Below are 16,890 nucleotides of genomic sequence, written 5' to 3' on the forward strand. Positions count from 1 at the left end.
GTTTGAAGAAGCAAAAACAGCGAAGAAACAATGAAAATACATCAATGAGTGAAGGAGCAAAAGTTCGCCACATGGATGAAGCTATAGCTATCGTATAAGGTGGACAAAAAATTCATGGTAAGAGAAAAGAAAGGGTCTGTAAAAATTTTGGAACTTGACAGCAATAACAGGGATGTTGACAGAGACTCTTCTGATGAGTCCGATATCGTCGAATTGTCGGACTCATTGAGACCATTTGAAATATTATCCATGCACAGTTAACCACACAAAGTTGCTCCGCCGAGCCTTCTTTTGTTTGTTTTCTTCGCCCAGCCACTCTTACTAGCATTCATATCCTTTTTAGTCTTCCCCATTTTGTCAGACCAGCTTCAAGAAAAACTGAGCTACAGAAAAATTATCTCTCCGCCTTCGGCACCCTGAGCGCGTTGCGGAACACAAGGGTGTTTTGGAGATTTTGTTTTGGAGTGCGTAAATTTTTCTACGAGGTTAACGGTAGTACATTGTGTAAACTTTCCCTGCACTGATTGGCTCAGTCATCTGAGAACCCAGTTGAAGGCGTTTGTGGGCAGAGTTTGTTTGCGAAGCAGAAGATTTTTCTTAGCGCTCTTTTCTTGAATAAATTGTTTTGCTTGAAGCAGACACTTTAAAGAGTTATAACCCAAAGGGAATTTGTTCAATTGCCCTCAAATTTGGACAGTAGCTAGTTTGACAAATAAACTACAAAAAGGTGTCTGCGAATTGTTAATTTCAAAATACTTTTTCTTCGAGAGCGATTTTTTTAATCCTATTTCAAAAATGTCCTGAAACGTTTTGCTGCAATTGAATATGCCAAAACGCAGACACATGTTTTAAGCTCTTTGGGCCCTGAAACCAAGGAAAAAATTCAATTGGCGAAAAACAAAATTCGCTTTGACTTGTAGCTTTTGAAAGGTGATTCGGGCGCTCGCATTTATTTCAAAATTCTTGGTATAGTTTGATAGCCGGATGCAAGACACCCTGAAGGTATACGGTAACCTTAATTAAAGTGCTACCATGACAAAAATCGCATCTTTTAAATCTAAGCATTTTTAAAACATAGACAAGAAGTCTGTGTGAGAGGAAAAATGCTCTTTACTATTTTCAAATACCTGTTTTCATTCTGGAGATATTCAAGTTTTTACAATATGCAAATTAGCCAAGTATTGAATGTCATACACACAATTGAATGTTGATCAAATATAATAAACAAAGATATCTCAACCAATTGTATCAGAAATGTTTGATTCATTGCAGTAAGATTCCACTAGAGGTGTTCCACATTTTTGTTACCATGGCAACAAACTGGGTTCCAGACCCCCTGATCTTAAAGGCTTTTCTGGTCACTTTTAGCATTCCATATTCATATTTGCTGATGGTGCCTCATCTGCACGATCCAGCAAGCATATAAAAAAGTTAGGTTGAGTAGGTGGCCTTGTTTAATGTTTTTCAATCTGAAAATCACTAAGAAGATTGAAATCAGGTTGGAGGGGACTGGAAAAGAGTGGGTTGCCATGGGAACATACCTTTTTAGAGTTGCAGGTGTGTTGTAGGTAGAACTATTAGCCTACACAGTTTCAAAGGTTTCTGTCGAAAATTGAGTGAGATAGCATTATTTAATATATACACGCACTAGATGTCATTTTGGTCGAGTGTAGTCATCAGTCATCTCATTTGCATATTTTACACATTTTTCAAACTTAAATATCTCCAGAACCAATGCAGATATTTGCCAATGGTAAATGGCATTTTTAGTCTTCTGTGGAATTCTATGTGTTAAGCCTAAAAATTCAAGGGGTACAAATTTGATCATAGTAGCACTTTAAGAATTACATGTATGTGAACACCCTAATTGAGGGAGTGGCTCTGTATTAGCCATAGAAACAAAATGGGGTACAAATCAAGGAAACAAGGCTGTCTTAAGAGAATATGGCACTATCTGTCAAAGGGGATTTGAAGAAAATGTCTTTTAGAAAAATTGTGCAGTGTGATGTGGCAAAGAGGATAAAAAGGTTACCTAACTTGCACTAGTATTAAATACCAATTAAGAAATGGGAAAAAAAAAGAAAGGATACATTCTGCAATGTTATGTGAGAGACACAAAAGCCTGGCTGTTTCAGGAGCTTCATCACAAATAGCGAAAAGTACCTAAAGTTGAGACACACAAAAAATTTGGTCACTACAAATGCAACAAGTAAAAAATAACTATTTCAAAGTCAACTTAACTTTGTTCCTTTTGATCAGGCTAGAGTATGTTGTGTGTGTAATAAGGGCTACATAGCCATAAACGTAGCATGCATTACTGGTCAATGCACTACACAGTGCAATACACAGTGAAAAATTCACTGTGTATTGTATTGTATTGACAAATTATACATGTACCTTTTGTAAACAATAGCATAAAGGGCATTTGCTCTTTTAGTCAAAAAAAAAAAAACACACAATGAAAATAGATTGCTTGTCAGCTGTTCAGTCATGCAATGGTATTGATGCTTTCTTTCCCAAAACATAAAACAGTTCCAAAAAATTATTTACTACTTCACTTACTGAGAATGCAATAGCCAATAAGAACAAAAACCAAGGTTTGATTTTCTTGGGCATGTGTCTGTCAGAGTAATAAAAAAAAAATCATTGTCATCAACACTTCATACAGGAACACAATTTACACAGCAAACAGCAGCAATACATATATTGCAAGGGTTGTACAGGGATACATATATATGGGATGGAAATTTACCATTTTTTCTGCTTACATGGTTGCATGTGTACATTTTGCTAATTTGCACAGTGATGTGAAGATATGTTCAGTACTGGGATAAGGTGGGGAGGGTAAAAAGGTTGTGGATGCTTTTCATCTCGCTTAAGCCTGGTTCACACCTGTGAGATAAGTGTTGGCCTGTCACTTGTACCTAGGCCCTCCCTGAGGGAAACTACATCCGGGCTCCCCAGATCATGTTGTTGTTGTAACACGAAGTCCTCATGGTCAAGCTCAGGAATAAAGACTGTGTTCATTGAGCTCTCGATATTGTTTGAGTCGTCTGTACCGCCCGACATGGTGTCAGAAGTGGGATCGATCTGATAAATCGACAAGAGAAGCATTCACGGAGAGTAAACGTACATTTAGCGAATTTAATGACCACAGCCGACTCGTCAAACAGTGATGGCGAACCTCAAGCAACCCGAATTGAAACTCGGGGGGAATATGTCAGAAAATTTCAAGAACTTCGAACTCAGATTCCATGACTACTGTATCCAAGCCGACTACAGAAACTTGGCGAAAAATCCCGAGACAGAGAGAGCAGATTACTACAAGAAACCGTTACTGGAAATATCAGCGCTCCGATTGTCAATGCTGGACGAAGCTTTGCAGGTGATCCGTTACACAATCGAACCCCAGATAACAGCTGATGATCAGAAAAAACCATGGATCTGGATGGACAAATTACGAATTCATTACACTGGATCTATTGGAAGCTCCCTACTGGCAGACAGATTTAAATTCTGGAACACTCAACAAAGCCCACACGAATCTGTTCAAGAATGGGAAGTTAAGGTCAGACAGGCGGGCAGCCTGTGCTTGTACAATACACTGACAGACGAAATGAGCCGCGAAAAATTCGTTTTTGGCTTGCACGATGGCACAATGAGAGCTGAGTTACTAAAAACGCATTTAAAGTCGGATGGAATGCCTAAGAACATGCAAGACGTCGTCTCCAAAGCCAAGGCCCTCGAGTCAGCCCAAAAAGCCAACAAACTCATTACAGACGCCACAAAAGGAATTGAGGAACAAGTAAATTGGATAAGCCACAAACAAATGAAACTAAAGCGGGAGCCTGGAACCTGCTTTTGGTGCGGAGACCAAGGTGGACCCCACCCTTGGAAAACATGCCCTGCAAATGGTAAAACCTGCTCTAAGTGTGGCATTAGCGACCACTTCTCCAGAGTCTGTCTCGAGACAGGTCCCCCTCAACAAGAACAACCACGGAGAACTACCCAATGGCAAGCTCAGGGCAGGGGTCGAGGCCACAGAGCACCTCACGGCCGGTCCCAACCAAAACCCCCTCATGAACAAAACATACATCTGCTGCAGACAGCAAATGATCACCACCCTGTGGAATACTACACTGATGACTACGAAGAACAGTGCTACTCCCTGGAAACACGGCAAATACACAGCATCCACACAAACCACGCAAAGAAAAAGTACTTTGTTACACTGCCCATGTCTGCAACTGGGAACAAATTCACCCCAGTGACATTCCAGATAGACACCGCTGCCACCTGCAATACCTTGTCTGAAGATACTCTTCTCAGGCTCATGCCAAACATGAAGCTTAGAAAGTTACCCTACCTACTACACCCCTATGGCGACTCCCAGCCGCTGAAACCACTTGGGCAGATTGACCTTCTGTGCGAAAGAAACAAGAGATATGAATCGCTCACATTCCAGATACTTCCTAGAGATGTCATGATGAACAAACCAGCCCTTCTCTCTGGCTCCGACTGTGAGGCACTGGGGCTCATCACCATCAGGGCACATGAAATATTTTCACTCACATCAGCAGTAAAAGACTTGTCAGGCAAGAGAGCCCCTGCCTACCCCGCCAGCTCATCACAAACCAATCCAGACCCAGGCACCCCAACAGCTCAAACCAACAGTACACTCAATGGAGTAAAAGGCCGCCACCCTGACCAACCCAACAATGCCAGCCCATACGGTGACCCAGCAACGCCCTCACCTTCTAAACCTATAATGATCCCTTCCAAAAGACGCCTGGCCCCACCCAGGAAACTCACAAAGGAAGACATACTCAAACAGTATCCTGAAAACTTCGAAGGCCTTGGCTGCCTGGGACCCCCAGTTCATTTCAAAGTAAAAGCTGACGTGTCACCAGTACAAATGCCAATACATCGAATCCCTGTGGCGAAACGCATCAAAGAAAAGGAAGCCCTTGACAGATACGCTGCAGCTGGTATCATAAAGAAAGTAGAGGAACCCACCTCGTGGTGCTCCAATGAAGTCATTAAAGAGACACCAAAGAAGACAAGAATCTGCATCGACCCCAGCCAAACAGTCAATAAAGGTATTCTCAGACCAGTGTATCAAATGCCAACACTGTCTGAACAACTCCATAAACTCTGCCATGCCAAATGTTTCTCACTAGTTGATGTCAGAAGGTTTTCTACACGTACCCCTTGATGAAGAATCGTCACTGATGACGACAATGCACATGTCCTATGGGAGATACCGATGGCTCCGTCTCCCATTTGGCATATCAAGCGCCCCCGAGGAATTTCAAAAGCGCCTCATGTCAGCTCTAGAGGGCCTTGATGGAGTATTATGCATCGCAGATGATATACTTGTCTTTGGAGACGAAACAACCTACCAAGAAGCTGAGAAAGATCATGACCGCCATCTTGTTGCGCTTATGGAGCGTTGCTCAAAAAAGAACATAAAATTAAACCAGAGCAAACTACAGTTCAAACTAAAACAAGTCAAATTCATGGGCAATGTCATAACTGATTGAGGAATGCAAGCAGACCCAGACAAGATAGCAGCAATCTCAGCAATGGCCCCACCCTGAAACAAAGCAGGTGTTCAGTGATTCGTAGGAATGGCCAACTATCTCTCACCCTATTGTCCGAACCTCAGCACCATTATCCGACCTCTCACCCAACTCACCAAGTCAGATACTCCCTTTATGTGGGCACAAGCACAAGATGACGCATTTAACAAAGCCAAACACCTCATTTCCACTGCACCAGTGCTCCAATACTATGACCTCAGTAAACCGGTCATACTTCAAGTCGATGCAAGTGAAGAAGGCCTGGGCGGTGCTCTTCTTCAGCCCAATAGTGAAGGACGCCTCCAACCTGTAGCATACACATCAAACAGCCTCAACACAACAGAGCAACGATACTCCCAAATCGAAAAAGAGTGCCTGGCCATTTGTAACGCATTTGGAAAATTTGACCACTGGCTCTATGGCAAATCTGACATAGAAGTTCACACCGATCACCAGCCACTTGAGACCATCTGCAAAAAGCCTCTCCATAAAGCCCCAGCACGGCTACAGAAAATGCTAATGAGACTGCAGAAATACCGCTTCACCATCAAATACAAGAAAGGAACCTCACTCTACCTGGCAGACACTCTTTCGAGAGCAGCACTGCCTACCCCAGTACATGCCAGGGTCACAAACTTTGAAGTATTCAGGACCGAACTCACAGAGGAATCCGATATCCACAATCCTCGCCTCACAGAAACCACCGAATCTCACCTACGCGACGAGACCAAAAAGGATGAACACCTCTCCAAGTTAATGGCCACAATTGCCCAAGGCTGGCCAGATGACAGAAAGCAGCTACCACAACCACTACGAGCATACTGGACCTACAGAGACGAGCTAACCACTGACAATGGCCTCATCTACAAAGGCGCACAAGTTATGATACCGCAGTCCATGCAAGCTGAAATGCTGCTGAAAATCCATGCAAACCACTTTGGTCCTGAGTCAAATGTACGCATGCCACGAGAATTACTATTCTGGCCCGGGATGAGACAAGCAGTTTTTGATATGTGCAACAACTGCAGTACCTGCGCACAGTATGGATCAAAGTCAACAAAAGAACCTATGAGATCACTCCCGATTCCAACACTACCATGGCAGATCATCAGCCAAGACATCTTCATGCACAGACAGAAAGCCTACCTTGTAACAGTGTGCCATTTTTCTGACTGGATCGAAGTGGATGAACTTGACGACACTTTGGCAACATCAGTCATCAACAAAACCAAAGCTCATTTTGCCAGGTTTGGCGTTCCACGTATCTGCCACACAGACAATGGACCACAATTCACCAGTAAGGATTACATGGACTTTGCCTCTCTGTACCGGTTCAAACATACCACCTCAAGTCCCTACCACTCCCAAGGTAACGGTCGAGCAGAGGCAGCAGTGAAAGTATCGGAGTCAATGCTAAAGAAATCAGATGACTTCCAAATCGCCTTGCTCAACTACAGAAACACACCACCAAAGGGCCACACCTACTCTCCGGCCCAACGCATGGTGAGCCGCCAGACACGCACAACGCTCCCAACACCTGACCACCTTCTCGAGCCCATGTTAATCAACCGTGACACTGTATCAGCAGAAATCAAAGCCAAACGCAACGCCAGTAAAGCTCACTATGACAAGACAGCGGGTCCAGAGCACAATATAATCAACATTGGTGAATTTGTGTATGCACGACCACCGACAAGCAAACCAGGCAACCCATGGGCATATGGCCGTGTCGCTGAAAAATGCCACTCAAGATCTTACACCATACAAATGCCCCACAGTACCATTTGACGAAATCGGATACACATCAGGCGTGCAGCACCTCCTCCTCCCCCAACACCACCCTGCACTCCACCTACACTCCTGCCTCGACCAGGACACAGTCTTGCACATCACTACAATCCTCTAGGATCAGAGCTGAACATGCTCACTAATCAGCCTAAACAGCAACCACCCCCCTCGTCAGACCCAAGTAACAGCGGCCCTGATCTCGACACCTCTTCCCCGCCACAACCACAAGAACCCAGCACACCAGACACGGGCCAAAGTGAGCCGCTTACCGACACACCCCTTGCTACAATCCAAGAACCGCCCAGGGATCACCAACCCGAAGTGAGAACACACACAAGACTCATCAAACCACCAACTAGGTTCAAAGACTTTGAACTCAAGTCATGCCTGCCATTAACGTTTGCGCTGCATAACAGCACAGTTGCTGAATCTTCCATGATAACAGTCAGAACAGAATCTTATATAAGGCTAACATTGCCTACTTTATTCTGTTTTATTTATTATTACTATTTTTTTTTTTTTCAAAGAAGGGGGATGTTGGCCTGTCACTTGTACCTAGGCCCTCCCTGAAGGAAACTACATCCGGGCTCCCCAGATCATGTTGTTGTTGTAACACGAAGTCCTCATGGTCAAGCTCAGGAATAAAGACTGTGTTCATTGAGCTCTCGATATTGTTTGAGTCGTCTGTACTGCCCGACATAAGCATAACACAAGTGAAATAAGCATAAATGCAAGCACAAGAAAAAAGGAACATGTTTCTTTTTCTTGTGCTTATGCTTGTACTTATTTCACTTGTGCTATGCTTATCTCACAAGTGTGAACCAGGCTTTAGTAGACATGCAAATCATGGATTTTGGTCTCACTTTGGGTGTTCAGGACGTATAGTATGACACTCCTAGTTTTAACCCTTAGGGTATCTTTCAGGCTTGCCTTACATCTGTGAAATAGACTTAATAAAGAGGAAGTTGTACCAAATTGCTGAAAGGATCCTATGGTATCATGCTGACAAAAACAAATTTTTGCATGTTTTCATTAATTTATGCAATTTACATTATAAATATCAAGTAACAAAAATGAATGATGGGTATTAGTCATTCACAATAAATTCAATTAAAATATTCAATTTAAACATGTGTTAACAAGTAATGGCCGGTATAGTAACTATACTGGGTGTTTGAACAATTCAGGAAGAAATAGAGTGAGTAATTCAAATTGTGAGCATGATCACTCTAGCTACAATCTCGTTCCCAGAGTCTTCGTTCCCCTTGACCAGCGGTTGGAAAATGAGAGCTCTAGGAGCAACCATTTCAGGCGTGTGCCATAGATGCAGACTGCGCAGTGAAACTGGATGGGCAGAATTCGGTTATTTCAAAACGGTTGCTCCCAGAGCTCTCGTTTTCCAGCCGCTGGTCAAGGGGAATGAGACTGCTCTAGCTATGAATTGTATAATGTCCAAACTAGACCCAGTTACTAATTAATCATGTACCAAACATAACAAAGTCTTGAAGAACTTCTTTTGAATGAGAAAGTGAGTGGGGAAACATTAGGAAGGAAGTCATTAAAGCACACATAATTGATAAGGCTGATGGGGTAATTGTCAAATTGGTCAATGTAAAAACACAGACTGGGGGTAAAATGCATACTGCAGACCAGGGGAAAAACACAGACTGCATTCAGATGCAGACTGGAAGTAAAATGCAGACAGCAGACTGCAGACTGCAGACTGCAGACTGCAGACTGCAGACTGCAGACTGCAGACTGCAGACTGCAGACTGCAGACTACAGACTACAGACTACAGACTACATACAGACAACAGACTACTGTAGACTACAGACTACAGACTACAGACTACAGACTTATTAAGGGTATGTTTACAAGGAGGGAGGGTTACCCTAGCAAGCGGGTTACCCTAGTACTCACACATTTCCTCTTTTTTTCTTTGTCATGTTTACAAGGCAGCTAGGGTTACCCGGGTAGGCGGGTTAACTTTTTCCCTTGTAAACACTCTGGGTAGGGTTAAACCACCTACTCGGGTTAACTTTTCAGTTGTTTCCAGACCCTTTGAGTGTAACTGCGCATTAAGTTGTCCCGGGTTGTAGGGTTACTCTACCTGTGAAATTTTGCTTGTAAACCTGGGCTATCTTTTGCCCTCCAGCTAGGGTTAACCCACTTACTAGGGTAACCCTCCCTCCTTGTAAACAGGCACCAAGTATATGTTGACAGTGCTATTTCCATGATCGAGTGCTAACCATATTAACAGGGTTTCTCATGCTAATCGGAGTGAAAATCTGCACACCAGTTAGCCTGAGAATCACTCCAGTTAGATTGAACATCACTCAGGTTAGCCTAAATAACGCTTCAGTTAGCCTGTTTACGGTTAGCTCTCAATGATGGAAATGGTAACATGATTCAGTTAAAGTCAGAGTCTGTTGTCTGCATTTTACCCCCGATCTACAGTCTGTATTTTGCTCTCAGCCGTCCGCATTTTACCAAAGTCCGCAGTCAGACTTTTACACAGACCGATGTCCAATTACAGAAATTATACTTTTGTTTAGGAATTTTCATTTATTGCTAGGAAAACTACTCCAAAGACCACCCATGGACCTCCGATAATTCCAAAGTTGACCCAAATTAAAGAAATGAAAAGACTGATTGAATTATGAGGTACATGTAATATTAATTATTTATCACATAGTCTACGTAGTGTTTTCCTAATTCATTACAAACTGTCATCAAAATAATTTCTGCAAATCTTAGTTTGCAAAACACAATCATGTGATATCAATTTTTTTTTTCATTCGATTGCTAATACACATGCATCAATTCCGCGAGGGATTACTTTAATAACTGTCTTCATAACAGCTCATAAAATGTACAAAAGTTAAGTATACAATAAATTGCAAAATGCTACTCTGCAAATGCGTAAAAGTAAGACTTGTAAGAGCTTGAATTTCAAAAACAGTTTCTAGGTCTAGAAATATAAAAACTTACCTCATACGCTCCCAGAATGGTACAACCTCAGCTTCAAAAGAAGTCGAAGAACTGTCAGCGAAGACGATAGACATTGGAAGTTCACTTTGGTTATTTCCATGGTGGTCTTCATGCGTTATCAACGGTGCATCATCCCTAGAAACTTCGTCTCCTCTTTGTATTATTTCAATGTCGGGACTAAGTGACCGTGGAGAGTAGAAAGTTGGACTCTCTGTTCCACTTATCGACTGGTAAGAACGACACGAGCTGTTTGGCGACGAGTCAGTGGCTGCGTGAAATCCCCGTGACGCCATCTTCTACTGTGTGAACGACTCTGTCTGAACTAGTAACGACTGCAAGAAAGTAAAGTATTGATTGCGTAAAATGGTTTCGAAATCTTGTGTCGCTCATTTCTTTGATTCAGCTTTTAATTTACGAAGCTCACAGCCTACCCGGAAACAGAGTCTCCGACGACGTGCAGCTGCCCGTGCAGCTCCGCGCAACTGGAATTTGCAGGGATCGGCCGCTATCATGTTTCTGGCTCAGATCAACCTCTGGGAATGAGATTGCGTGACATAAATGGCGTGATCTCAAAATAACATACGGCAATTTTGCTATTTTCTTTTGATAAATGAATTCTAAAGCTCGTCCATTACAATTCCTGCAGAACAAAACAGCAACAAAATGACTGTAAAGAAGAAAACAAGTTTTCACTCCAGCGGTCACGCTGTGCATAGCGTGAAATTTGCACAAAAGAACCCAGTTACCTAGCAACCACTATCCAATGAGGTGCAACCTTCATGTTTAATCGTTGGATTTGAAGAATAAATTACTCCGAGACCATCGCCAAATACTGATAAGTTTTCTGTTGAAAAGATCAGCATTGACAACAACACGGTACAAAAAGATCGTTTGTTCGTGCCTGAGAAAGTCTACTGATCACCGAAGGACTCATTTAATAGACATCGCTTCCTTTTCATCTCGAGTTAAAGGCCTTGGAAACCGATCCAGCTGTCCACTTAATTCCGGCTTCTTCTTCAAGTGAACAACAACAATGCCTGAAGAGAGAGAGATAACTTCTCCGGTAAAGAGCAACGTTAAAAATCCGCCCTGGGGAACGGAACCAGAAACTCCAGCCACAGGTAAGCGGTGATCTAACTAGTGCTGTCCTCATGGGCTGCAGTAACATTTCAAAACGTTTGCTCGCCGTCTTAATGTAAACGAGCGACTGATGGAAGTCTGTTGCAAGCGAGTGTAAATTGATCCATCTAATTATATCGATTGTTTGTTATTTACTTTTAGCGTCTGGGATAAGAAAGAAACAGTTTCCATGGACCACATATAGTAGAGATTATGTTGGAGCCACTGGAACTCCAGCATATCCTCAAAGGTAACTGGCAGGTTAAAATACTTTCGATGGACCGATCCCTTAAATACATCAACTCACTCACGATCAAACGTTCTGAGATGTTTTGGGACGTGCGTGATTGCAGCGCTTCCTTAAGTCGCAGTGAGAACAAGATAGCGGTAGTTTGTTTTTGTGGAACTGATTTTGGTCTTGAGGAGAAGAAAGAAACAAAAAAGGAATTTTGTTCACTAATTATGTTTGCCGAATTCCATGAAGCGCATAATCGCACAGTTGACAACTTTCATGATTGATCTGCGCTTAGGCGGCAAGAACGAGGACAAGAGGAGGCGAATTAAAATTAATGGTTCTCACTACAATCTTCTGCACCGCGGACCTGACGAGCAACCCTAATTCTTGATACTGCCATTACAAAACTTTTGCCGATTCTCGCTCGAAGAACTTTGAGGTACATGCCGCCACGCGCAACACGCGCTCGCCTCGCGCGCGTTCGAGGAGCGTTACCTATCCAGAATGGTCTATATGCGTTGGGCTATTCTTTCTTTTTAAATTTCACTGAAAGATTTTCATTTTTTTTTTTTAGAATGAGCACCGCTGAACATCTTCCATCCGGCTGGCCTTTCGAGTCAAGCCATTACATGTCCACCTTCAGAACTCCTCAGCTGAGATACTGTCGTCATAATGTACAACCTTCCTCAGTACATCGGAAAAACAATCCACACGCGGCATTAACCGACCCATGGCAGTATCCAGACAAGGTAATGTATCAGCATGTTACCGAAGTATCAGAGGGTCCAACACAGGCTTTTTCAATGCCGCATCCCTTCGCTATTTTGGCTCAATCCCGGTCAAGAGATTGTGATACTTGTATTCTCTTGTCCCGACCCATCCGCCCGCCTAGTTTTAGTCGCAGTTTTCTGCGTAACGCCCTTCATTTTTTAATTGATTTTCTAATTTTCATTCCGCATCCCGCTAAACCTATGTTGGTGCCTCAGGCTCTGGCTTTCCTCGGAGCTCATGAAAAAAGATCGGAAAAGGATGCTAAATTACTATTGTTTACTTCCGTTTATTGTGGATAGATCACTTTTCCGGCGATTTCTTTTTCATATGTCGTGTAATAATGCGGATAATCCAGCAACTCTTTAAGCACTGATATTCAAAATTATCCGCTCGTTTTTGCGACTAAAACGCCTTTTTAGACTCGTAAACGCGGGAAACTGGTTATAAATTTTGCGCAGGGAAAGCGGTCAATCGAAGGCAATAATTAAATTAAAGTGTAAAAGTATTTACATTATGTATTGACAAAAGCTTATCACCTTGTTCAAGGTAATAAGCTTCTGGTATTGACTATGACTGAATTGTTGTGGTAACTGACAATATAATTCATTTGCACTCTGCACTCAGTGACTCTCCTCGTGGCTTCACCATCCATGCGTGTGACCCAAACGTGTACCTACCCACAGGCGCCAATCAAACAATAACCTGTGAGGAAGCTCTCTTAAGGCAGGGCTACCAACACTTTTTCTACAACGGATATTTTGCTTTTCTTCAGGCTTACTTAGTGTGGAAGAACAATCCGTCCCTAAATCTCCCGCCCATCCGGGATTCACAGTCAGCACCTAACATTCTACAACACAACAAAAGCCGCTGGTTTTCAACGACTTACAACACCGTCTTCAACGCTAGACCGCTCGGTAGGTATGCAGCAGCTATGCTGCACAGCTGTAAAAATCCGTGAAATTCATGTATGTTCCGTGCAAACTAGTATGCCGAGCCTTCGCTACCTTTGACCAGCGTTCGGGATGCGAGCGACTCTGGAGAGTTCCGATTGAAAGTCTTCTAGTTGAATTGCGAATGGCCAGTGAAACACATCAAGCTCCATGGCCCACGGTTTTTTATTGCTAGTAAGGCCAATAAGATCGATCTAGACTGCGAACAGTCTCTCTCGGTTTGCTCGTTAATCCGTCGGAAAGAACGCAAAACAAGTGACCGTGCGAGCGTGATTAGTAGTGTGATATTCAAGCGGCGAAACCGCGAGCCGGGATGTCACGCTCGCATGCTCACGGTCGCTCACTCAGTGTTGTGTTCTTCTTTGCGTTCTTGAGCAAAAGAGGGACTGCTCACAGTCTAAAATCGATCCTCCAGCGGAACTCTCGAGAACTGCTGCTCTTTCATCAAGCATGCGCAGTAACATGAGGGCTTGAACGAAGACTTGAGCTACGAGCTAGATTGGTACATTGGTTAGAAAAAGGCGGGAGGTATATTCCAGGGTATACGTGAAGTTGAGTGATCCAAAAGATCTGCAAGTAGCGCAAGGTGTAAAATGTCATCTTGTTCTTTCAGAACTTCCGAACTACAAACCAAGGACCGCGTGGAAAACAGATCGCTTTAGACCGAACTCAAAAGGTAAGCGGGGCGTACAATTTTTGTAAAGAAGTAATTTCAGTTTCCACTAATTTATCGTGAAGCGGCTCAAAAATAAGAAGTAGTAACATTTCGATTCAGAGTCTTTGAGGAAAAAGTCAGGCAAAAAAGCTCTTTAGGCTTGTCTTTTTAACGACCGCACCAGTAACGTTTTTGAGTTGCTGGTGTTTGCGCAGGTTTTAAAAGAACTTAATAGTTTGTCATCTTGTTGTTTTTAGCTCAGACTCCCGCTCTTCATTGGCAGACCGAGTACTCTCACGACTACAAAGGAGCCCGGGGAAGACCATCTACAACTGAGCGGTGAGTAGAACCAAGCAGTCTAGTTTTTCACTGACTTCTAAGGTCTCTAAGAAGAAAGCGATTAATGTGATGATGAAATCAGAATCGCCTCATAAACTGGGTAGTGTAGAAAGAACCGAAAAAGAACTTAGAATCCTAATTTACTCTGACCAAGGGACAACCCTCAAAACGTCAAATAGTTCAATTTAATGTGGTGGTTAAAATTAAGAATCTAGACCAGGTTGTGAAAATTCCAGTTTTCAGTGTAACTTTGCGGTGAGGTTTTCTATTTACATTGTTTGTCCTTCAGGTTTTACTCTGAATAACCTCAAACTACACAAAACATAAGCAGTGAAAAACATTTTTATACAAGAAAAATGAACTCTTCGGTTGACTTTTAATCCTAGCTGGGCTCGCGTTAACTGGCTTCCGAACAACTCGGCCCGGTTCCTAAACCGGCGTTTCTCAAAGTCATTTTACCGGAATCATGTAATATCTGTTTCACAGTTCCATTAGTATTTTTTCTTCATATTTCAGGCCGTGGGATATGTCTTGGAGCAACTTAAACATGTGAATTATGCGCAAGAAACACCAAACTCCAGATGACTTCAATGTGACGTTTGAGAAAGGCTGAAAAAGTTTAGAAAGTCTATTGAATTTGTAAATCTAGAGTATGTTATTACTTTTGGTAGTGTATATGTATATATGTAATGTTATTTGGTGTTGTATATGTTATTTTAAGTAAATTTCAATAGCTTTGTAACTTGAAGAAAGAGCCATAGAATAGTGCTTTTTTAAGAAGCACGTCACGGACTTGGAGAAAGGGGACATTTTTTGTCTCAATTTTGTCTCATTTTTAACATAAGGCCTGCTAAATGTTTAAAGATCAGGTCTTGAATTTTCCAAAGTTGACAACGCCGTACATTTGCTCAAGTGTAACTCACCGACCTAACGCAGCAGTGACCACTCAGGTTTGCACAATACAGCCCGCTTTTTGCAAGCTTTCAGGAAATTATCATTTGTAATTATGAGTTTGTTAACTTAATTTGTAATTAAATTTTCTCAGGGCAGTTTAATAGGATGCAGTCAGCAGTTGCTGAACCATAGAATTTTTAGTTTGTAATGTCGAACAAATTTTTTCATAAATAAAACAGTTAAAGTAACAGCTCATCCACAGATTTCCCTGTAATCTAACGTTGTTCTTAATTAAGTTAGCCCTTCCCCCCTCCCTCCCCCAGCTTACCAATTGCTAGTGGCAAAAAGCGAAGACAGCTTGCATTTGGTGTCATGTGTGGGAAAATGTCAGAACAATGTTGAATGCGCTGAGCCTCATCATTGGTTTTGCCAACCTCGTTCCCAGGATCTCTCATCTTTATTCCCGCCCTTCTCCTCTCTCACTCCGGGAGGGCGGGAAGATAAGAAACCCTGGGAACGAAGTTGTGGTTTAGCGTCAGATTGAATTCATTACAACGGTTCATGTGTCTCATTAAAAGAAGTCACAGAGCTTGTGAACACTTTTCGTGAACCAATCGAAAGTGTCCGATAGCGTTGCCCCACCCTATCTTTATGACTCCAGCAAAGTGTACGCTTTGCTGGAGTCAGCTTACCGTCCCAAATGTTCAATGTTGTTTATCAACGTGCGAAGACTCTTCGAAGAAAGTGGCGATTCTACGATTCTTCTAATCGTGTTCTCATGGTTCGTTCCCTTTTCTTGGGCTCAATGAAGAACTACCCATGCCCTCGGCTCTTTTCTTTGTAGTTCTACTACAAAAAAAGACCCAGTTAAAGAAAAAAAAATATACTACCGATTAAAACACAAGGTATTTTAAGATTATGTACCGTTTTCAGATCTTGTAGCATGCAATTAAGAACCGTGCGATTAGATGTTGAGAAAACAAAGTGATTGTGAACCAAAGTTATATTGGTTGCTTATTGGAACAATAACCCCCCAGTGAGAACTAATGGCCTTGCTTTTAAAAATACTTGTATTCCAATGTGTTATAATCCAACATGATAACTAGTTTCATTTCGACAATCATGAAATGAGAATGTAGTAATAGAACCTCTATTTTTTTTTTCTCCCTAAGCTTTTGCGAAATCGCGGGATTGAGATTAATCAAAAAAGTTTTTGCTTTCACTCAGCTATGTTTTGAACTGAACGACAATGTTGATACTCAAGTCTTCCATGAAGAATAAACAATGGTACAAACTATAATAGGAAGAACCTTTTAAGCAGATTGTGCTTGTGTTGATAAATTGCTCAATCGAGCTTTAAAAAGAAACATCTCGGGATTTCTCGGACCAAGGATAAGGACTTTGTCATGGTCTGACACAGTTCTCTAATTTTTATTGTACGATCCTGCAGTGTTTATTATAGTTTCACACCTCCATAGCCCCATTATATCCATAGCCGCTCTATTTCCATTTTAAATTCCGTTTTATTTCCCTTAGGAATTACTTCAATGATGTAAATTGAAATC

The 16,890-nt window shown here is 42.2% G+C and overlaps 3 protein-coding genes across 10 annotated transcripts in view; 2 read left to right on the forward strand and 1 right to left on the reverse strand.

Annotated features, from left to right (window-relative positions):
- The window catches only part of LOC110043010 (P protein-like), a 30,313-nt gene extending 19,436 nt beyond the window's left edge, over positions 1-10,877 (reverse strand). For 7 of the 8 annotated variants that reach the window (XM_089273104.1, XM_089273105.1, XM_020748411.2 and 4 more), the window contains exons 1-4: positions 10,794-10,877; positions 10,363-10,694; positions 2,563-2,620; positions 2,091-2,163 (exon numbers count right to left, since the gene is read on the reverse strand). In XM_089273104.1, the coding sequence (XP_089129230.1) occupies positions 2,091-2,163; positions 2,563-2,620; positions 10,363-10,655 (424 nt within the window). In that variant the 5' untranslated portion in view covers positions 10,656-10,694; positions 10,794-10,877. The other variant, XM_020748410.2, reaches the window with a different exon arrangement.
- LOC149103433 (uncharacterized) lies at positions 3,121-5,215 on the forward strand. The gene has a single exon (XM_089273302.1). The coding sequence runs from the start codon at positions 3,176-3,178 to the stop codon at positions 5,213-5,215; it is 2,040 nt and encodes a 679-aa protein (XP_089129428.1). The 5' UTR covers positions 3,121-3,175.
- A 262-nt stretch (positions 10,878-11,139) lies between the features above and the next one.
- LOC110043014 (uncharacterized) lies at positions 11,140-15,580 on the forward strand. The gene is made up of 7 exons (XM_020748419.2): positions 11,140-11,483; positions 11,644-11,731; positions 12,291-12,465; positions 13,260-13,401; positions 14,051-14,113; positions 14,350-14,431; positions 14,948-15,580. Exons 1-7 carry the CDS (start codon positions 11,396-11,398, stop codon positions 14,982-14,984), a joined length of 675 nt encoding a protein of 224 aa, XP_020604078.1. The 5' UTR covers positions 11,140-11,395; the 3' UTR covers positions 14,985-15,580.
- The last annotated feature ends 1,310 nt before the right edge of the window (positions 15,581-16,890 follow it).

This window comes from Orbicella faveolata, unplaced genomic scaffold, assembly GCF_042242905.1.
Source record: "Orbicella faveolata isolate gen_17 unplaced genomic scaffold, um_ofav_v1 contig_35, whole genome shotgun sequence".
Classification (NCBI taxonomy): Eukaryota; Metazoa; Cnidaria; class Anthozoa; order Scleractinia; family Merulinidae; genus Orbicella; species Orbicella faveolata.